This window comes from Pseudopipra pipra, chromosome 9, assembly GCF_036250125.1.
Source record: "Pseudopipra pipra isolate bDixPip1 chromosome 9, bDixPip1.hap1, whole genome shotgun sequence".
NCBI classification, from domain to species: domain Eukaryota; kingdom Metazoa; phylum Chordata; class Aves; order Passeriformes; family Pipridae; genus Pseudopipra; species Pseudopipra pipra.
Window position 1 is genome coordinate 18,250,978 of NC_087557.1, and position 22,643 is coordinate 18,273,620.

A 22,643-nucleotide genomic window follows, 5' to 3' on the forward strand; every position below is an offset into this window, starting at 1 on the left:
TAAGTGTTTCCAATTAGCTTTATTCCTATGTCTAAAGCCCACTAGAACAAAGACCTACAGCATGTTCAGCTCACACAGTGAAAAACAATCCAGAGGCACGGCCATAAGGTTGATATTCCAAATGAACTCTATTAATCTTTCTTTATTTGCCCTTCCACTGTTGCTGGTAGTAGACGCCATCAAATAATTATAAATGAGAAGCAGAAAATAAAGCTTTACTCTTCCCATTACTTCCCTTTCTGTGTTTTGCTGACCTTCGTATGGGAAGAGTCCCATTGATGCTCTCAGTGTGGATTGATACCCAGGTAGGTATTTGTAATTCTCTAATGAGAATAAAGGAAAGAAAAACACTGAAGCATAAGGAAATCTCATTGTAAAACCATAAAAACTGGCTCTAGGAATATTTTTAGTGACCTGAAGGTGCCCTCCAATCATTTTTAAGGCTGACTATATTTCCAGTTGATTGCATCTATTCATGAGTGTGGGGGGATAAAAATACACCACACTTTTACAGACATGTCCCTAAAATCTCTTTACTCGCTCCAAGAGATGAAGGTTTACAAAATGTATTACATCATTTGTAAGCAGGAAGTTGGATGTAAATACATCAAGCATTACATTTTTAAATGACCTGAGAGAAGGAGTATGGGAAGTAATCCATTTAATCCACTGTAAAACAGTTGGAGTCATCACTTTCTGCAGGCTTTACTCATGGGGGGATTTCCCTAAGATAATCACTAAATTGATTTATACCCTTGCATAGGTTCAGAGCCTGGGTTAGTGGGAAAATCAGCATTTGTGTCTTGGTTTGTTCTCAGTTTAATGAGAAAGGAAAACAGGAGGTGAGTGGTTGTAATGTAAGTGATGAAAAAGATCCCTGAAGTTTTTGAATTTAATAAGAGAACACAGATCTTTCTTATTCTAATCAGTAATTAATACATCTTCACTGAGTTTTGAATGGTCTTCAGCAGGTGCCACAGCTCAAACACCTGAGAGAAGTTACCAGAAACCAGCTCTGAGTGGCACCTGCAAATCCTTTTGCAAGCACATAAAAGCAGCACAGCCAGCCCTTTTCTATACTGGTTATATAGTTGGGAAACCAGTTTTCCCAGGGGTGTTTGAGCCCTGGTTATGCTGGGAGGCACCACTTAGATGTCTGTGTGTTTTGGATTTTTATTTCTATTATTTTCCCTGGGCTGTAGCTTTGAGTCTGATACAGCCATCCATTGCTTCAGTCTATTTGTTATGTTGGTGTGTTTTCTCACTGCAGTGATGGTTTTATTCTTTCTTATAAAAGTGTCTGAGGTATTTGTGTGTCTTTATTGACTATAAAAGAAGTTTAAGTGGTGTGACTAAAGCATCTGAGCAATGGATGGCTGCATCAAGGTGAAATAAAGCACTCGTGGGGTATTTATATCTCCCAGGTTACAAATATATTTGGTCTAGGGGATCTGAGCTTAAAAGCCAAACGATGAAAGCCATCCTGTTGGGGTTGGTTTGGGGTTTTTTTGGGGAGAGTGGTCTCTAGAGTACCTGTATCTGTAGGAAATGCCCAGGATGAAGAGGGAAGCTGAAAGGACACATTTTTTAGAGCAGTTAATGTTGCATGTAAGCTCTGTACTGATCCCATGGGATCTAAGAGGTGTGTCAGCCCCACCTGCCTCTCCAAGTGTTGTCTGGGAAGATGCTCTGAATCCTGGGCTGCATCCAAAGGAGCGTGCCACTAGGTTGGAGATGATTCTCCCCCTCTGCTCTGCTCTTGTGAGACCTGACCTGGGTCACTGGGTACAGTTTTGGTGTCCCCAACATGGGAAGGATATGGAACTGTTGGCACAAGTCCAGAGAAAGTCATGAAGTTGATAAGAGGAGTGGAGCACCTTCCCTATGGAGAGAGTCTGGGGCTGGTCAGCCTGGAGAGGAGAGGGTTGCGTGGAGACCTCGGAGCCCCTTCCAGTGTCTGAAGGGGCTATAGGGAACTGGAGAGAGACTGTTCATCAGGAGCTGGAATGGCAGGACAAGGAGTAATGTGTTCGAACTGGGAGAGGGGAAATGTAGTCTGGATGTTAGGAAAAAATTCTCGTCTGTGAGGGTGGTGAGGCCCTGGCACAGGTTGTCCAGAGAAGCTGTGGCTGCCCCATCCCTGGAAGTGTCCAAGGCCAGGTTGGACGGGGCTTGGAGCAACCTGGGATAGTGGAAGGTGTCCCTGCCCATGGAAGGGGTGGGATTGGATGAGCTTTCAAGTCCTTCCCAGCCTGAATCATTCTGAGATTCTGTGCAAAAGGTAACATTTCATGTAGGTTTTTATCTCAATCTCCCCTGACAATGAGGTCAAAGTTTCACAAACAGAACAAGTTTTATTGACATCCACTCATCCTCCTGAGGTGCTGCCAAGCCACACCTTCACCTCTGGAGCGGCTCGGAAATGAGGTGGGGCCAGGTGTCATAGCATGGTAATTAATGTTAAGTAATTAGCTGGGATTAATTGATTCCTGCTCATCGCTGTTAGGTAATTAACGCCTGTAACGCTGCTCAGGACCCGCTCGGGGCGGGAACCGAACCCGCGGCCACACTGTCCCTCGGGCCGGCCCGCCCTGACGTCACGCGTCACGTGCCCCATGGATCGCCCAATCCGCGGCCGCCGGCGGATTCGAACGGCGGCGGCCGTTGGTGGCCTGTGGGCCGATAGGGGGCGCTGTGCCCGGCCTGGGCCGGCGGAGGGGCCGCGATGGCGGGGCCGGGGCCGGGGCCGGGGCCGGGGCCGGGGCCGGGGCCGGGGCCGGGGCCGGGGCCGGGGCCGGGGCCGGGGCCGTACCGCGCCACCCGCCTGGTGAGCACCGGGGAGCGGGGCGCGGCGGGGGCTGCGCCAGGGGAGCGGGCGGCTGCCGGGGGAACGGGCTGCCAGTGTCACCCGTGGAAGCGCTGCTGGGCAGGAGGCGACTCTGCCCCTCCTAGGTGCTGTCGTGACACGTGGGTGCCCTGGGACCCCCTGCCCTTGTCGGGACATGTGGGTGCCCTGGGACAACCCCTTCCACGGCGTGTGGGTGCCCTGGTGTCTCATGCCCACTGTCACGACGTGTGGGTGCCCAGGGACACTCTCCCCGTGCCTGCTATCACGATATATGGGTACCTTGCTACCTCCCATCCTGTGACTCCTGTCACGACATGTAGGTGCCTTAGGGCCATCCACCTGCTGTCGTGACATGTGGGTGCCCTGGAACAACCCCTGCCCACTGTCACGATATGCGGGTGCGCTGGGCCCCCCTACGCCGTGCCGCTGATATTCGCAGTGCTCAGCTTGAGGCTTTAATTTTCCAGTTTTGGCTGTTTTGTTTCCCGTGCAGTGGAACGAGATCACCAAGTACTTCCGAGCGGGAATGCCCCTGAGGAAACACAGGCAGCACTTCAGGAAGCACGGGAGCTGTTTCACTGCCTCGGAAGCTGTGGATTGGCTCCATGAGGTCCTCAGAAATAACAGCAACTTCGGTCCCGAGGTGACCAGGCAGCAAACGGTGCAGTTACTGAGGAAATTTCTCAAGAACCACGTCATTGAGGATATAAAAGGGAGGTGGGGAGCTGAAAACCTGGAAGACAATGGTGCCTTGTACAGGTATTGAGATGAAAATTATTTAATGGCTCTTCAGGTTGAGAATTTGATTTTAAAATACTCAGATTTAGGCTGAGCAGTTGGGCCAAAAATTTAATTATTAGCATTGTTTTGCTCCTTTCACTGTTTTACTTTGTTCTGATTCTCAGTATAGACCATACATCTTATCTGCTCTGGGTTGTTTCCATGCTCTTGTCTATCCAAGTTTTTCATTGGAATACATTCTGCACTCCAGTGCTTTGAAGGGGAGCCAAGGAGTGGTTTGTAGTAGCTCCCTGATGCGCTTATTTCTCCTGTACCTTTTACAGAAAGTCTAAATGGGAAATGGAGCCAAAAAGCTCTAAAATGAAAGGTGGTAATGGCCTTCACTTCTCAAATTCTGGGCTCAGTGCTCTGTAAACATCTGAGCATCTTCAGCGTGACTTTGGCATCATGAATAATAGCCCAAAGTTAATCTATCATATGATAAAGAAAAAGAAAAATCAGTGTTTTCCTTCTTATTTTCCTGAATCTCTTCAGAATTTTAGAGTCACACTGGTATGGAGTCACAGGGTATTGTTTTGCTTAAGTAACTTATTTTATTTCTAATTTTAGCCGCCAGCGCACTTGTGACAAACATGGGTAGAGACCTTTCCCAAATCTTCGTTCCCGAAGCCCAGCTATGACATTTCTAATCTATTCTGAATCTATTTCACTCATCTCTCCCACCCATTACAGATTTCCTTCAACATCTCCAGTTAAACCTCTACCAAGCCCACCAAGAGAGAACTTGGAAAACTTCCCTACGGACAAAGAAAAACTTTTTAAACTGCCCCATTTATCCAAGAGGACTTTGAAAAAACACGAGTTACTGCAGTCCCTGGTAATAACTTCTGTTTCTTACGTCATTGCAGTTGTCTTGTTTTGTCTTCATTCTTCAAAAACATAAAACTAGAAGCAGTCACCTTTTGGTGTCACTGTTCTGTTGTGGCATCTCCCCTTTCAGCTTGAGAAGTAATTTGGTAGTTAAGAAATTGAGAAGTATTAAGAAATAAATTGGTATGGGAGGATTTTTGTTTGCTTCTGGAAGTATTGGGAGGGACAAATAAAAGATACAAATTATTTAACTGGTCAGCTTTTTGGAAAAGGTTGAATGTGTGTCCCTTTATTCATTTGAAATTTGTGTATGTGCATAAATTCTGAATTTAGATTCCAATCCTAAAGGAGGATAAATCGTTTACAAATACATTTGGATGTGAGATGTTTCTACCTTTTAAATTGCTACTTTCAGGATCGATCAGGTCTTTTTTCAGTATCCTCTTTTGCTTTTTAGTTGTGTGTGCTTACATTTCAGTGCTAAAGCTGAAATACCATATGGAATTTATTGTTCCACAGAATTCCCTATACTTCTGATTCCAGTTTTTTAATTACTTAATTTTGAATTATCTTGAGTCTCATTTATCTTACATTATAAACCTCTCATTTTCAGGAAAACCTAGAAAAAACAAAACCTGATGTGATAAAAGAGAACAAGGAAGACACACTACAAAGGAAAGAAATAAGCCAGCAATATGTGCAAGAAACTTGGAGAAATATCATTCTGATACAGTAAGTAATAAATCATAAATAGCACCTTCTCATACAAGTGCTTTGGGTGTGAAATAGCCCATCAACCTTTTTAAGCTGAAGATTTTTACTGACTATTCTCTACATAGGCTTCCTAGTGTGTTTACTAACATTGAATTGTTGCATTTAAGGAATTCTTGATTATTTGCTGTTGCTGAAGTATATTTGAGTACCACAGATGCTCTTCCTTACTGGTTGTTGCTGTTTGTCCCAGAGAAGAGCATGTCCTCAAGTTGTTCTCCTGAAAGTGAGAATTTATTAAACAAACAGCAGATGAGCTTTTTAAGCACCTGGTTTTGAATAGATAGGGAAAGAACTGATTTTTCCTTCATTATTACAAACCTAGACACCCCATGCTCTTGCTCCCCACAGTTTGCAGACCATCCTGGGCCTCCCGTCGCTGGAGGAGGTTCTGCAGCCAGCACAGGTGGTCCCTGAGCACGTCATGTACAACATGAGCAACACCAGCAAACACGGGGTGGTGATTCTGCAGAACAAGTCAGGTAAGATGGATTTCCCTGGTTTCGCTTCAGGATTCTATGTGATGTAATTACAACAGTAATTAATATATTTCGTGGTCTGTCTTTTTACAGTTTTTTCCCAAACCACAGTACAGTTCAGTATTTTTGTCTAGAAGATTTGTAGGTATATTGCATTCACTCTTTATACAACGAGATAGTCACAGAATCCTGGAATATTTTGGGTTAGGAGGAACCTTAAAGCTCATCCAGTCCCACCCCCTGCCTTGGTTTGTAACCCTCCCTGGGTGGGAAATGGAGCTAGGATAGTAGGACACTTTCCACTATCCCAAGTTGCTCCAAGCCCTGTCCAACCTAGCCTTCGATGCTTCCAGGGATGGGGCAGCCACAGCTTCTCTGGGCAACCTGTGCCAGGGCCTCACCGCCCTCACAGCCAAGAATTTCTCCCTAATATCTAATCTAAACCTGCCTTCCTTCCACTGAAAGCCATTCCCCCTTATCCTGTCAAAATTACATGTATAGCAATATTTAAAATTAATTTAAAATCTGGTATTTTGTAATTGAGGTGTTATTTAATATGTGTGCCATTGTTTGTATTAGTCATTAAATCTTTGGGCTTATGTACAAATAATGTCATTGTTTGTTTATATTTTAGAAGACCTCCCTCACTGGGTGCTGTCAGCTATGAAGTGCCTCGCATACTGTAAGTCACTGAAGAGCTTTTAAGTTACAGAAACCTATTTTGAGTGTTGAAAGTAAATATTCATTATTATTTGTTTTATAATGCAGTTGTGAAATTTGTGTGAATTTTCTTTCTTCACCTCTTTTTCAGGGCCCAGAAACAATGACATGAGCCAAGCAACTTACAGTGGGTTTGAACGGGACGTGTTCAGAACAGTTGCTGATTATTTTCTCAGTCTCCCTGAGCCATTACTTACTTTTGAATACTATGAACTTTTTGTTAATATTTTAGGTAAGTATGAATTCAGAAAGGATCAGTAAAACTGTAAGTTCATATCAGCTGGGGAACAAATCTGTAAATCAAAGCAGACCTTGGTCCGTAATCTGTGTGGCAGCTTGAATCTGAGGAGGATCATCACTGCTCTCACTCTGTATTAAAGTATTAATTGAAATGTAGTTCTGTCTCGTGATTTCTATTTAAATTGCTGTCTGAGCGCACATTCTAAATATTCAGGAACTTAAAAATACAGCTCATTCTGTCTGTCCTCACTACTGCAGTGCGTTACCTTTTTTATTCTTGCATGTTGGTTGCAATTATCTTGTTAAATTGCTTTTGGACTGAGCTAAATTCTTCTTAGGTTTTACTAACAGTCAACTATAAATTAATATCTTCCCTTTGTTGTCTTCTCTGCTCAGGTAGCAGCTTTCAGAGCTGGTCCATTTTCATACCACTTGCATCTTAACTTCTATTTCATTTTCTGATAGTTATGTGTGGCTACATCACAATTCCAGATCTGTGCAGTGGAAAACGTTCTGTCCAAGATGAGAAATGTGACCCACAGCCTTCAAAAACTCTTCACTTGAACTCTTTCAAGTCAACTGAGTGTCTTCTCCTAAGTCTGATCCACAAAGAGCCTGACAAGAAAAAGAAAGATGAAGCTTCCAGGAGGTTTTCTTCAGAAGAGCTGACTGTCCAAAACCAACATACAAAGAAAGGGCAGCAATATAAACTGAGACATCAGCAAGGTAGTGCTGGTAATCTGATAGGAGGAAGCTGTCAGAATCTTTCAGGTTTCAGGAACAAACAAGCTCCACCTGGAGCATTTAGGACAAGATGTTACTCCTTGGAAAGAATCGGAGCTCCTCCTTCAAGTGTATGTAGTAAAGGAGGATGTGATTCCCTCAGGGAAGGTGGTGTGAGCACTATCACAAGAAATGGAGACCAGTCACTGCTGTGTGAGCACAAAGCTAAATCTGTGTTGGAGGTGGGCTGTGATAACATCTGTCAAACACAAACCCAGGGCATCAAGAGAGTGTCTGCCTCAGCTCTGCAGGACGAGCTGTTGGATGACACTCACGGGTCGAAGCAGATGCGCCACTCTCTGAGTTCACTGGGCAGGAGGAACTGCAGAAGCTGCACAGTCATTAACAGACCAGTTGCTGAAATCATAGTAATGCCAAGGGCTCAGCTCTGGGGGCAAGGAAAACCAGATCCCCCTGGGGTGGCTGCTTCAGTGGACATCAGGACTGAGGATTCCGAAATCACCATCAAAAAGAGACTCTGCAGAAGCAGCACAGAACTCTCAGAAAGCTCTTTCACCCCCTCCCCTTGTGTGTTGACTGGCACGCAAAGTAAGATGGCTTTCTACAGCATGTTGTACTGCTTGTTGTATGGCCTGACTAATCTCTGCTTCCTCCACCTCTGACACTGTTGCTAGGTTTGTTGAAATGCATAGAACATGGATTTGTGAGTTTTTTTAAAAAAATCTGGTTGCTGAATAGCATTTTTTAAATTGCTGTAGCTCTGCTAACAAATAGTAACATGTAGTGTCTTTTGAGTAAGAATTGACGTGTCGGTAACTGACCTTTCTGCTCAGGTAAGTGATAAGAGATCCCGCCCCAGACACTGAGAATGAGAATTAGCACAGACCTGTTTGTTGGAGATGATGTATTTTTATGGTCTTTAATGTTATTCCCAGAAAATGTTATTCAGTGTCATTCTTTAATTGTATTACGATCTTTATTGCCCCAGCAATTTCTCCTAATGAAGCAAGTTGAAGATGACCACACCAACAAAGGTCCTTACCTTATCTACCGCATTACAGCAGATTTCTCTGAAACATTGATAATGACCTTGGTAAAATAAGAGATTTCTGGTACTGTTGTAAAAAATACACTGAGAGTTGATTCAAATCTTAATGCCAGCTGTCTTTGCAATTGACTTGCAGATCTCCTGCAGCCTCACTTGGAAAGGATTGCTGTGGAAGCTCTGCAGATCTGCTGTTTGCTGCTCCCACCCCCAAACCGTAGGAGGCTCCAGCTCCTGATGCGGATGATCACCCGGATCAGTGGGAATGTTGACATGCCACGGCTGCACAATGCCATGGGCAACAGGTCCTTGGTAAGAGAGCCACAAGGGCAGTATGCCTGTTATTGTAAGAGTATCGCTGAAGTTATGCTCAGAATCACTGTTTAAAGCAGTGAGACAAGAACCTCAAGTTCAGCATGCTGCAAGTATTAACAGGCAGATTTTTCACCTCCAGAATATGCACAAAAATCTGACTTGAACAAGCACTTTCTTGTCTCCATCCTGAGAGACTTCAAATATTCACATTGCTTTTGTTTATGTTGGGGGGAGAAGAGAAATCACTTAAAAGAATACTTTAGTCTGATTTCTCACCCGAGTGCCATTTAGAATTATAACATTGAAGAGAAGCTGTGGCTGCCCCATCCCTGGAAGTGTCCAAGGCCAGGTTGGATGGGGCGTGGAGCAGCCTGGTCTAGTGGAAGGTGTCCCTGGTCATGGCAGGGGGTGGAACTGGATGGGCTTTAAGGTCCCTCCCAACCCAAACCAGTCTGTGATTCTGTGAAGATGTACATTTTTCTGTAGGTTTCTATAGGTTCTTTATAATGTGTATTTCTTAATTGAAGGTGCTGTTCAGTTCAAGAAAAGTAGAAGTCTTAGGTTATAAGAAGTTACTTTAAAAAACCCTAAAATCAGTTTCCTTCCTTGCTTGACCAGTGGTGCAGGCAAGAAAAATTGCAGTGAAAATTGGTGTGAAGAATTTATTGTGCCACTGTGTAGAGTGGAGAGAAGGCAAATAAATCCACAACTGTGTGTACTTACTGATGTACTGGACTCTCCCAGCTGATCCAGACGTTTTCCCGCTGTGTGCTGCGCTGTGCAGAGGAAGTGGACCTGGATGAGCTGCTTTCTACACGACTGGTTTCATTTCTGATGGACCATCAGCAGGAAATATTCCAGGTCCCAACTCACCTGCAGGTCGCTGTGCGAGACCACCTTGAATACGCGAGGGTGGCTCAGGTTGGTGGTACTAGGGGAGTTCAAATTCATTTGCTAATTGTTCTGAAGGTTGGATGGGAAAATGCAAATAAAACCAATATGGTTTCAGTGTATAGATATTAATTATAATGTTTTGCAGCTGTAATGCCACTGTAAGTTAGTGGGTGTGGATGTTTGTGAGTTCTTACTGAAATAGTACAGAAGCAGATGAGTATTTACAGACCTCTTTTTCTTCCAGTGCAAATGTCCCAAGGAAGAAATTTGTGCCATATTGCCAACGTATTCCTACTGCAAACAAATCACTCCTCAGGAGTTCGAGGAACAAAAGGTTTCTACCTCTCAAGCTGCAGTGACAGAGCTCTTGGAGAACATTATCAAGGATAAAAACTTGTCTGTGAAGGACAAAAAGAAAAAGTTAAAGCAGGTGAGGAACTTTCACCTGCTTCTGAAATGCCTTTGTGAGGGAAGGGCTCAGTCAACAGAGCCTGGTGCAGAAGAGGGGGGGAAGAGAGTGTTTGGTGAGAAATACTTGCTCAGAAGAGCTGTTGGATGTTTTGTGTGCTCTGGTTGGGATTTTAAAGACAGTGTCTGATACTGGGAGGAATGGCTTCCCACTACCAGAGGGCAGGGATAGATGGGAAATTGGGAAGGAATTCTTCCCTGTGAGGGTGGTGAGGCCCTGGCACAGGTTGCCCAGAGCAGCTGTGGCTGCCCTATCCTGGAAAGTGTCCAAGGCCAGGTTGGATGGGGCTTGGAGCAACCTGGGATAGTGGAAGGTGTCCCTGTCTGTGGTGGGGGGTGGAACAAAGTCAGCTTTAAGGTCCTTCCCAACCCAAACCTTCCATGATAACATACAGCATTTGACACTGGCTGTAGGGGTGTTCAAATAATGGCTTAAAACTAGTATGAAGTTACTCTGAGATCCTGCTCTCCATTAAATAATACCTGATGGAATTATAGCCTGGTTTCCTGTGGTGCACTGGCCAACAAGTCACCATTAACATGCCATAAGTGGGCTTAAAACCAATAGGTGTTAACAGCAATAATTTTTTGCTTTAGGAGACCAGAGACCAACCTCTTATCTGTTTGCAATCCTGAATCGTTCTTTTTGTGGCCTTGGCTTTGTGTTTTGTAACGTTTATGTTCCTCAAGATTATCTTGCACTTCTCTGGCCTACTAATATCTTGCCTAATACTAAAGCTAAAACACAGCAGTTCTGGCAGGATTTAATCCTGGAGGGGTTTTTCTTTTGCGGAAAAACCTTTGGCAAGTTCTTCTGCCCAATGGAATAGCTTTGTACTTGTCCTGGAATCTCCTAAGCAAATCTTGTGACTCAAATTTGAACAAGCAGCTTTTCAGAGCAGGAACTCTTTGGTGCCCCTCCTCCAGCTCCTGCCACACTGAGTTTCATGTGTGTTGTAGAAACTTTCTTGGACTGTAAAAGTGAGGCTGGACTTTGGTTCAAGATCATTAAAACTTCCTGCCTGTAAAAAAGAGTTAATTAGAGTTGATTAAAACTTGGAATAAGTGAGCGCTAAGATGTGATTCACAGCAACAGGTGAAAGAGGAGGAAGGAAATAAACTAAAATCTTTTAATAGTAAAACTTAAAGTAGATACTTAAATTTTTAATGAATTCTCACAAAGTCCAAAAGCAGATTGTACTGTGAGAGCCACAAGTGAGCAAAGCTGACTTTTAAATTTCACAGAACCATATCATTAGAGTCCTGCCATTTGAGCTGGGATAGCCATGGTGTGATAAGTCACAACTTTTGCAATGATTGTTCAGCTTTGGGTACTTGGGGTAGGTTGAATCCAGCAGTGGAAAGGTTTGGCTGATGTTCAGGTGTATTTACTGTATAGATTATTTATTTAGTCATCTCTTCCCAAGGCCTGACACAGGGAACAGGCCAAATGTCACAAATATGCCTCTGATTCCAGGTATTTTCCTTTAGCTGTATATCTGCAGGAGTTGAAATGAGATGGAATCAGAGTCGTAAGTAAGGTTTTCTGGGAGAACCGCTCCAGAGCAGGTGAATCTTGGCTCCCAAGATTTTTAGCTGGAGTTTTTTGGTGGAGCGTGGGATTTTATTGTGATTGCTGCTTGTGTATGCTCAGTTCCAGAGGGAATACCCCCAGATCTACCAGAACAGGTTTCCAACGACAGAGAGCGAAGCGATGCTGCTGGAGAACAAACCCACCATCAAGCAGCCCATGCTCAGCCTGAGGAAGCCCAGGTTTCGGAGCCTGAGGTATTAATGTCACCACACTTGAGGCATTTATCTCCTGGATGTGAGTCTGAATGATTCACCAGAGGAATTGCTGCAGGAATTTGATGCTGGCTCTGTGTAGAAGGAAGAAATGTTTACATGGATAAGGTGCTGAAAGGTGCCAAAATACCCTTTTTTTTATGCAGATATTTTGAATAACTTCTAAGAGAGAAATATTTATCTGTTTACAAATTATTACAATATAATGTATGTAGGAAAATGTGAAAATAAGCACAAAGCTGTTGTTAACCAAAAATTTATATATGGTTTTCTATGGGAAACTAATGACCTGCCTCTTGTAACCTTTTAATGTCTGGTCAGGAATTTGTGCCATTTATTGTAGTTTGTGTAGGTTTTAATGTCTGTGTATTGTGACTAAGTGCCTTCTCTATTCTCAAAATATTTGTCTTTAAACAAAAGAAGTTCTGTGAGTTCAGGACCAGGAGAGCCAAAAGTTCACCATGAATTATTATCTGCCTCCCTGAAATGCTTGTGTTTATCTCATCTGTAAAACTCTCATTAACTTTTCTATATTTATTTATATTAAAAGTCTTTAAGTATATTTCTGATATTTTCATGGAAAATTTATTTTGGATCTATTGGTGTGATTCTCAAAATAATAGGAGTGATGGATGATACAGCAAGTGGGTACACTTCTACATCTGTGACCATGAGGCTGGGCTTCAGTTTTCTCCCAAAATATATCCTTTTGCTCTTTTGTTGAAGGTTTTGTAAGTGAGAAACCCAAATTAGCCCCATTTAACCTATTTTAATGATGCTTCAATGTCCTGTAGATAACTTTCCACTTGCAGGGCAGGTGCAAGATGTTTCTCCCTTGTAACACCTGCAGTCAACTCCTTTTAGCACTCCAGTACCTGCCTGAACTTGATTCCAACACTTCCCAACCTGTTCCCTGTTGTGTAAATGCTTTGTTTATGTGTTCCAGTTAAGTAACTGATTAGGTGAGCAGCTCACATTTTGCAGGATTTGGCTTTTAAAGGCCTGCCCTCATTTTTCCCAGTTCTTGATCCAGGTTATTTAATGTTCCCTTCTAAGTTTTTGACAGAGCTTAACAAAAATGGGAATAAATGGACAAATTGACTCACTGTGGGACAATAAAACATTACAAATCAATGACCAAAATTCCATATATGGAACTTAAGGCTACTCACACCTTCCTTTTTACAGCCTTGGAGTATTTTAATCCACTTGAAATGGACAGAGGTCAATAACTGTTCCCTCCTTTTCCTTCAGAGAAAAGCAGGCGGAGTTGCTGGTGCTTGTGCCTCAGAGCACATCTTTTGCTAATTAGCACCAATAACTCCTTTCTAATGGTATTAATTGCAAGGAAGAGCAGTTCTGTAATGAGTTTGTAGGTTGTCTGCTGTCCTGTGCTGTTCTGGTGTCAATGTCACACCAGAAGAGTTGCCTGGTCAGGTAAGATTCAGGAGGAGAACTTGGCTGCTGGTGTGTGGGACCAGAGATGTTTTGGGATCTCTGCCTGGAGAAGGATGGGGCCTGGGAAGATGCTGTCACCATGGAAACATGGAATTTTCATGACATCAAACATTAAGATGCTGTTTTGAGTCCTGGAATTAATTAAAAGTCTCCACATGACTTGCAATGCTGAGAGGCCTTGAGTTTGCACTCAGGTTTATATTATTTATTGCCAGGAGACTTCCACTGAGAAATTACCATATAATTATGGTTATTAATCCAAAGAGTTAATGGGAGGCCTCAGTCACAGCTCCTGAAGGCTCAGTGCCTTCAGTGAGAAGCCTTAAATGAACCCTCAATCCAAATGGGAACACTGCCTTGAAAAGAGGGAGCAAACAAACAAAACCAGGGAAGGAAGCCAAGCTTCACGTGATGGTTGTGGCAGCAGATCAAACAGAGGGATGTTTAAAGTCTATTTTTCTCCTTTCACCCCAGCTTTGATCACTGTTTCCATCTATATGGGAGGAGCACCCAAATGTACATGGTATTATGGAACATCTTCATCCTCTGCCATGAGCTGCCTGTGAGGGGACAGCACTAAACTCTCTGATTTCGTTAATCTTTGAAATCACTCTTTACAGCACTATTGTTTTCATAAATGTTGACTCTTGCTACAGGTGGTTCCTGATGACGAGCCTGGAGAAGGAGTCTGAGAGAGACCTTGGGGTCTGCAGCTCCTCCTGAGGGGCAGCTCCGATCTCTGCTCTGGTGACCAGAGACAGGACCAGGGAATGGCTGGAGCTATGCCAGGGGATATATAGTTTGGATATCACAAAAAGGTTCTTCCTGCAGAGGGTGGTCGGGCACTGAACAGGCTCCCCAGGGCAGTGATCACGGCCCCAAGGCTGCCAGAGCTCAAGCAGCATTTGAACAGTGCTCTCAGGGACGGGGGGGATTGTTGGGGTGTCCTGGGCAGGTCCAGAGATTGGACTCAATGATCCCTGTGGGACCCTTCCAACTCAGGATATTCCAGGATGTTTGACACTGGCATCTCCTTATCTCTGGATGTCTCTGTCCTGTCACTCCAAGGGGAGGCTCTGGAAGAGCCGTTCCGTGCTGCCCTGGGTCCATGTTGGATCCAGGCAGGTCTCCTGTGCCCTGTGGTGCCAGAGCAGGGCCCAGTGCCAGTGCCAACGCCTGGCATGGCTCCAGCACGCTCCGTTTCACTCCTTGGGATTTTTTTCTTTGTAATCACTTCTGCTTGGGAAGAATTTAGGTCTCACAAAAGCAGTCAAAGCCCTTTTTTGTGTGGAGGGCAGGACAAAAGCTCCCAAACCCGGGAGGATTTGGGTGGTGAAAGCCGGCTCTGTTCCCAGGGGGCTCTCACTGGCAGGGGCTTCCCTGGGCAGGGCTCAGCACCCCATAAATACCCTGCACAAGGCTCTGCTCTGAGCTTGGCTGCTGGAGGCTCAGGCCCTTCATCGGGGAGAGGATGTACAGCCAGTGAGTATTCCTGAAGCTCCTCTCTATGGGAGAGGATCATGGATCACCATGTTGATGGAGCATTGGCTGGGGCAGATGTGAGGTCGGGGGTCAGTGTGGTTCAGGGGGCAGGAGGAGGAGGGGGACGGTCTCCATGTGTCAGTGTGAATGCTGGTACTTCCCATTCCAAGGTGTGGTTCTGATCCAGGAGGATAGGCTCACCTCTGGGTTCCAGGGGATAGTCCAGAATTTGGAGTAGAATCATAGAATCCCAAATGGGTTTGGGTTGGAAGGGACTTTAAATCCCATCTCATTCCACTCCCTTTCCACTAGACCAGGTTGCTCCAAGCCCTGTTCCACCTGGCCTTGGACACTTCCAAGGATGGGGCAGCCACAGCTGCTCTGGGCAGAGCACACTGGTCTGTCTGCTGTGTCTTCATGGGCTTTGCAGTGATAAAATTGGAACCCAACAATTAATTCTTTGCTTAAAGAAAAAGAAAGAAAAAAGGCAAAAAAATGCTTCTCCAAGACCTGGGAGATAAAAGCTGGATTCTGCTTCCTAATGATCTGGACTATCCTGGATTTATCAGTGGATGGAAGTGTTTGCTGCAGGGCTGTGGTGTGGGCTTTCCCCTCGGTGTTCCCTCTCCCTCCACATACTCAGCCTTTCCCCCCATGAAGTTCTAGTGCTCTTCCCTCCTGATGCCTCAAGTTCTTTGCAAGTCGTGGCTCAGTGTGTCCAGAAGAACTGCCCCTCCCTGGCAGGGGGTTCCCAGCACTGCCCACCTCGGGCTAACCCAGCTTTGCCCTTCCAGAGTGGAGCATCCAGCCGGGGGCTACAAGAAGCTCTTTGAGACGGTGGAGGAACTGTCCTCTCCAGTGACCACCCACGTCACAGGTTGGTCTGGTCCCTGATCTCCTCCTGCCTGGCTTTGTTCTCAGAGCTCAGGGGCCTCCAGGGCTCAGAGACTTTACAAGGGCTGGAAGTAAAGGACCTCACAGGGCTAGGGATTTGGGGTGGAGGAAGGACAGATTGGATGGGAGAACCTTTAGATATTTCAGTACTGAATGTCTTGGTCTACAGCAGGTGTGGAGGGGAAGAAAACAGTTTCAAGACCTCACGTGTGTTTAAATAAGTTGCATAAGCCTTAAAAAAATTAATTCAAAGTTTTGTTCTTTTTGTTTTCACCATAAAAATTCCTTGGTCTGATTTGCCGTGTGCATCCCAACACTGCCTCTCCCACAGGCAGGATTCCCACCTGGCTGCGAGGAAGCCTCCTGAGGTGTGGTCCTGGCTTGTTCGAGGTGGGCTCGGAGCCCTATTACCACCTCTTTGATGGCCAGGCATTGCTCCACAAGTTTGACTTCAAGGAGGGGCACGTCACCTACCACAGAAGGTACGTGGTGGTTTTCCAAGAAACAAATAAATCAGGAAGCAGTTGCTTGACTGCGAGTGCTGGGGACAGGCTCTGGAAGGCACCGGTTATTTTTAGTCCATGGGATTATTGGAAGAGCTGTATCAGTGATATCATTAAACCAGCTCCAGATGAAACATGAGGCTGTGGGGACCCGGGGCTCTCATGAGCTTTATCACAGGAATATTCATATTTATTCATATTTATTCATATTTAACTGCACAGCCTGTTGTGGTTTTACGTGTAAGGGGATTTCTCCTCCTCACCGTCCCAGGTTTATCAGGACTGACTGTTATGTGCGAGCAATGACAGAGAAAAGGATTGTCATAACGGAGTTTGGCACCTACGCGTACCCAGACCCCTGCAAGAACATCTTCTCCAGGTACTGGGGTCCTGCAGCCACTGCTGCCATGTCCCACAGAGCTCCTGCTTCCCAGAGGCCCTGACTGCCTGTCCATTCTCTCTGCTCAGGTTCTTCTCCTACTTCAAAGGTGTGGAGGTCACGGACAATGCCCTGGTTAATGTCTACCCTGTGGGTGAGGATTACTATGCCTGCACTGAGACCAACTTCATAACCAGGATTAACCCAGACACCTTAGAGACAATTAAGCAGGTGGGGTTTTGTCCTGGGCTGAAAAAGTTATGGAGCAGTAAACCTAAAATGAAAATCATGTAATCACATACTGGTTTGGGTTGAAAGGGACCTTAAAGCTCATCTCATTCCACCCCCTGCCATGGGCAGGGACACCTTCCACTAGCCCAGGTTGCTCCAAGCCCCATCCTACCTGGTCTCTGACACTTCCAGGGATGGGGCAGCCACAGCTTCTCTGGACAACCTGTGCCAGGGCCTCACCACCCTCACAGCCAAGAATTCCTTCCCAATATCCCATCTAATCCTGCCCTCTGGCAGTGGGAAGCCATTCCCCCTTGTCCTGTCCCTCCAGATCCTTGTCCAAAGTCCCTCTCCAGCTCTCTTGGAGCCCCTTTAGGCACTGGAAGGGGCTCTAAGATCTCCCTGGAGCCTTCTCTTCTCCAGGTGAACACCCCCAGCTCTCCCAGCCCGTCTCCAGAGCAGAAAAGCTCCAGCCCTTGGAGCTCCAGCTCCATGTTCATGCTTGGCTGAAGTTTGCAAATTGGAGCTCAATTGCAGCCTTAGAAAAGAACTTCTCACATCCAATGCAAGAATGTGTTGACTCATGACAACTTGCAGAGCCAGTGACTCCCCATCTCCTGCCAGGGAAGCTCCTGATTGTCTCCATTTTGTTCTCCAGGTGGATCTCTGTAAATATGTGTCCATTAACGGGGTAACGGCTCATCCCCACATTGAGAATGATGGGACTGTTTACAACATTGGGAATTGCTTTGGAAAAAACTTTGCCCTGGCCTACAACATCATCCGGATTCCTCCACTGCAGGCAGGTCAGTCAATCCCGCCTCTGAGCCACCTGGGAAAATCTTAGGAATCACCTCTTTATCCTGTAAATGAGTTTTGCCATTGAGGGTTGGTTTGTTGTTTTTTTTTTCAAGCTTCCTTAGATTTTATTTACTTTTTAAGTCTTGTATTTGAAACACTTTCAAGTGGTTTCTAAACCATGAATTTCCTTTGTGTTGAAGGCAGACATTTACTGGGTAAATAAGCACAGACTATGTGAGACCTTCTGTTAACCCCTCACCTGTCCCATTCCAGATAAGGAGGACCCGATCAACAAGTCACAGGTGGTGGTGCAGTTCCCTTGCAGTGACAGGTTTAAGCCGTCCTATGTCCACAGGTAACATTCCATGGGGTCAGCTGGAACCAGGGACTTGTTCTCACACATAATCAGCAACAAAAACTAGGTGATTTACCAAAATCAGGGTAATTGTAGGGGATGATCCATGTGATAAGATGAAGCACTTCGTGGTTGTTGTCCAAACTAAGCCGGTGAGCCTGATGTGCCCCCCTGCATTTCTAAACAGCTTTGGGCTGACCCCAAACTACATCGTGTTTGTGGAAACACCAGTGAAAATCAACCTCCTCAAGTTCCTCTCCTCCTGGAGCCTCTGGGGAGCCAACTACATGGACTGCTTTGAGTCCAACGAAACCATGGGGGTAAGCAGAGGGTCGTCCCCAAATGGGCTGGCCTGGGCAGCCAGCCCGACACTGGGAGGTCCATGGTATTGGTCTCACCTTCATTTCCCTGAGCCTAAGCAAAGCTGCTGGTTGGTCCTCAGGTGTGGATCCACGTGGCTGAGAAGAAGAAGGGCCGGCTCCTCAACCTCAAGTACCGCACCTCGGCCTTCAACCTCTTCCACCACATCAACACCTACGAGGACAACGGGTTCCTGATCGTCGACCTTTGCACATGGAAGGGGTGAGTCCGAGGGGCCCTGGGCACCACAACTTCCCCTGCACGAGCTGGGGGGGGCAGTGGAGCCCTGCACAAGACACTGTTGGAATCACCTCTGGCACTTGGCACCAACTGATCTAAACACTAACACATGCAGACTACACAGCATGGAGTTATCCAGAGGTGCAAGGAGCCTATTTAACATTCATTTTCCAAGAGAAAAAATATTTCTATCTTTTATTTACTTTAACAAATGTCAGTGACTGCTGAAGGCTGATGCTATTTTGGCTGGGGCTGCACTGAGCAGGGTCTGGGTGAGATTTGAATGCTGCTCTTTGTGTAAACACAGAAATGTGGCTCTGAAATGATGATGCCCAACCCTGTGTTGGCTGCATATGCAGGACACCTTGAGTTGAGCTGATCCTGGCATAAAATCATAGGATCCCAGAGTGGTTTGGGTTGGGAGGGACCTTAAAGTTCATCTCGTTCCACCCCCTGCCATGGACAGGGACACCTTCCACTAGACCAGGTTGTTCCAAGCCCCATCCTGTGCTTGTGCTGAGCACCAGAAATTGCTGGTTTTCCTCCCAGGGGAAATGGTGCACACACAGTTCAGCTCTGCCAAGGGGCTGGACTAGGACTCATGTTACTCTGTGTGCCCAGAGAAGCTGTGGCTGGCCTGTCCCTGGAAGTGTCCAAGGCCAGGTTGGACAGGGCTTAGAGCAACCTGGGCTAGTGGAAGGTGTTCCTGCCCATGGCAGGGGGTGGAACTGGATGAGCTTTTTAAGGTCCCTTCCAACCCAAACCAATCTATGAATCTACTGAATTTTAGGAAAAAAACATCTGCACTTCAACTCCCACTTGCAAACCCATCTCTGTTTCTCTCTGTGATGCTGTTTCCCTGCAGGTTTGAGTTTATTTACAATTACTTGTACTTGGTCAACCTCCGGGCAAACTGGGACGAGGTGAAGCGCCACGCAGAGAAGGCCCCGCAGCCCGAGGCCCGCAGATATGTCCTGCCCCTCAACATTGACAAGGTACCCGCTCTGGGCCAGCACAGGGCTCTGCCTGGTTCAAATTCAACATTTTAATGAGAAGAGGAAACTTAAAGTAGGGGTCCTCAGAGAAACTTTATTTTTGCTTTAGCTCATCAGTGTTATTCTGATTTATTCACCATACAACTGCTGAGAGCGGTTGTGGCTGCTCCAGCCCTGCAAGTGTTCAAGTCCAGTTTGGACGGGGCTTGGAGCAACCCGGTCTAGTGGAAGGTGTCCCTGCCCATGGCAGGGGATGGAAAGAGATGGGCTTTGAGGTCCCTCCTAAACCAAACCCTTTGATGATTCCATACATTTCTGTTCATAGCAGAGGCTGTGGGGCAGCAGTTAATCCTGGAAGGTACTGCTCCTGGGAGCAGAGAAGGGGGCAGAGAAGGAACATGTGTGGTTCAATCCTCTAGCTCTCGGTGTGAGGTCCCTGGAGCTGCCAGCCTGGCACAGAGCTCACTGGCTGGCAGCTGTTGGGTTCCTTTCCAGCTCTCTTGGTCCCCAGTGGGTGGGCCAGGGGCTGCCAGGGCTGTGCTCAGCTGAGCCGCCCATGGAGCTCATTGGGCTGCGGATCAAGTGAGAAGGGCAAGCCCACGTGGCAGTGCTTAATGAAAACCTCTGAATGCCCCAAGGAGGGGAAGAAAGTTGTGTTTACGAGCACAGTGATGGCTGAGGAGCAAGACAGTTCTGCACCACTGCCAAGAACACGGCAGCGGTTGCCTCCCTGCAGCTCCTGAGGCTCTGCTATGTCCTGCTGCCTTCCCTGGTTGATGTTTGCAACAGATCTGTGCAAAGAGACTCAAAAATGTGTTCCTCCAATGTCCTGGGTGTTTCTCTTTGTGCCAGGCTGACACAGGGAAGAATCTGGTCACCCTGCCCTACACGACAGCCACAGCGACGCTGCACAGCGACGAGACAATCTGGCTGGAGCCTGAAGTGATTTTCTCGGGGCCACGTCACGGTACAAATGAGACCCCAAATCCCAACAGCACAAGTACTGCCTGCACTCCCTGTCCCACTGATCCTCACACTTTTATATATTTATTTTTTATTGTAGCCTTTGAGTTCCCACAGATCAACTACAAGAAATACAGTGGGAAGCCATACACGTACACGTATGGGCTGGGGCTGAATCACTTTGTCCCAGACAGGGTAACTGTCAAAGAATGGGTGATGGGTTCAGTTTGAGGACAACAAAGAATATTTCTGAGCTAGGGTTTTTGGTTTTCCCCTCCTTTAGCTTTGCAAGCTGAATGTTAAGACCAAGGAGACCTGGGTGTGGCAGGAGCCAGATTCGTACCCGTCGGAGCCCATCTTTGTTTCACATCCGGATGCTCTGGAGGAAGATGATGGTAATGCTCATGGGGTTTGGGTCCGTGGCATTGGGAGTGGGAAGGTTTCTGTCAGCTGGCACCAAGCTGGCTGCAGGGCTGGCCCAGAGGTGGGCAGGGGCAGAGCCTGCAGGCAGCTCCTGGACCAGATGTGCCAGGTACTAACGGTGGTGGGAAGTTTCTGAGGAAATACAGGAAAATTAAGACTGAATGAAAACAGAGGAGAAAGACCTCAAGGTCTAGGTGAACTGTTGTCTTAATTTTTTAGCTTTTTGGCAATTTTCTCACAGTTTTAAAAGGAATTATAGGAGTTGCTGTGCCACAGCACCACAGGCTGGCAAAGCCAGCAGTGTCAAGAGCCCAAATAGTATGAGAAATAAATATACAATCATAGAATCATGGAATGGTTTGGGTTGGAAGGGATCTTAATGATCATTTAATTCCAGCCCCCTGCCGTGGACAGGGACACCTTCCACTATCCCAGGTTGCTCCAAGCCCCGTCCAACCTGGCCTTGGACACTTCCAGGGACAGGGCAGCCACAACTTCTCTGGACAGCCTGAGCCAGTGTCACTCACCACCTCCCTCAGCACCATTGATCACACAATTCCAATGGGATTTACGGTGTTCTGAGTGCAAGTGGCTGCTCTCCCATGCCCAGCCCCAGGGACAGACACTTCCCACACTCACCTGGGACATCCCCTTTGTGTTTTCACTGCAGGGGTTGTGCTGAGCATCGTGGTCAGCCCAGGCACGGGGCCCAAGCCCGCCTACCTGCTCATCCTCAGTGCCAAGGACATGAGCGAGGTGGCCCGGGCCGAGGTGGAGGTGAACATCCCTGTGACCTTCCATGGGTGCTTCAAGAGAGCATGACCCTGCCAGCCATGCCTCACGTGGGTCTGTTCCAGCTCCCAAAGGGGCAGTCTCCATTTACAGCCACTCCAGTGACCTACAATCCTTTGACGTCCCCTTTCGTTTCTGTGGCTGCTTCATTCACATTGAGCACTTCAATTTTGGCCATGATTCTTCAATATGCTTGATCAGGTATTTTTTAAATACAACCTTTGCCATAATTTCCAGTTAAAACACCACAAGTTTGGTGTGGTGGTGGTTCCATTTTTATAAATTTAATCCTTGTAGCTGCAGCAGAGTGAAAGATGCCTGAAAGAGCAGAGTGTAACCTCAGCACTTGTACATGTGGTAACATTATGTATAACAGTCTCTGCTCCATTACATGTTTGAGAATTTTTAGCCTATACTGAAGTATTATGGATTTAAATCCCCTCCTGGTCACTGCTTTAGTATCCTCAGAGCAATCCAAGTGGAGCCTTTCCACAGCTGCTTTGGGAACCTGAACTGGGTGGCCCAGGGCTGGTGGCAGGTAGAGTTTTGTTCTTCAGTAAGGCTGCAAACTGCACACACTCCCTTGTGTGTTTGCTCTTTCTCCTTTCTTTTGCCAAAGTGCATTTTCTTGATTTCTGTATTTCATGCTAAAACATAAACATGAAAAAAATCAAGCAATTGTTATCCCTTGGGCTGATTTTGCTTCCTTAGAGTGCTACAGATGCTCAGCTTTATCCTTCCTTCTCACAAAATAAACTTTCAGATGATGTTAAAAGAGGCTCTAGTTGAAAATAAAAACTTCCTGCTAATAGACTTAAAATCTGTC

The 22,643-nt window shown here is 46.2% G+C and overlaps 1 protein-coding gene across 7 annotated transcripts; it reads left to right on the plus strand.

Moving 5' to 3' along the window:
- Positions 1–2,710: 2,710 nt before the first annotated feature.
- Positions 2,711–22,637, plus strand: LOC135418978 (retinoid isomerohydrolase). Of its 7 annotated transcripts, XM_064664893.1 has the most exons (25): positions 2,711–2,827; positions 3,342–3,607; positions 4,322–4,466; positions 5,073–5,191; positions 5,582–5,712; positions 6,344–6,391; positions 6,521–6,661; positions 7,135–8,001; positions 8,598–8,770; positions 9,518–9,694; positions 9,912–10,097; positions 11,790–11,923; positions 15,676–15,758; positions 16,107–16,257; positions 16,550–16,657; positions 16,747–16,888; positions 17,547–17,694; positions 17,963–18,044; positions 18,232–18,364; positions 18,487–18,626; positions 19,510–19,639; positions 20,492–20,606; positions 20,703–20,797; positions 20,886–20,997; positions 21,696–22,637. In XM_064664893.1, exons 1-25 carry the CDS (start codon positions 2,726–2,728, stop codon positions 21,845–21,847), a joined length of 4,080 nt encoding a protein of 1,359 aa, XP_064520963.1. In that variant the 5' UTR covers positions 2,711–2,725; the 3' UTR covers positions 21,848–22,637. The 7 variants fall into 7 exon arrangements, with proteins under 7 accessions (XP_064520963.1, XP_064520961.1, XP_064520964.1 ...); XM_064664891.1 differs by having other exon boundaries at positions 20,492–20,797; XM_064664894.1 differs by having other exon boundaries at positions 7,135–7,395; positions 20,492–20,797.
- The last annotated feature ends 6 nt before the right edge of the window (positions 22,638–22,643 follow it).

Bases quoted from the DNA above. Each gene is read 5' to 3' on its own strand.
- LOC135418978 (XM_064664891.1), top strand. From the start codon at position 2,726: ATGGCGGGGCCGGGGCCGGGGCCGGGGCCGGGGCCGGGGCCGGGGCCG. The intron at 6,662-7,134 runs GTAAGTATGAAT...ATTTTCTGATAG, and splicing joins ACTTTTTGTTAATATTTTAG to TTATGTGTGGCTACATCACA. The intron at 18,045-18,231 runs GTAACATTCCAT...ATTTCTAAACAG, and splicing joins AAGCCGTCCTATGTCCACAG to CTTTGGGCTGACCCCAAACT.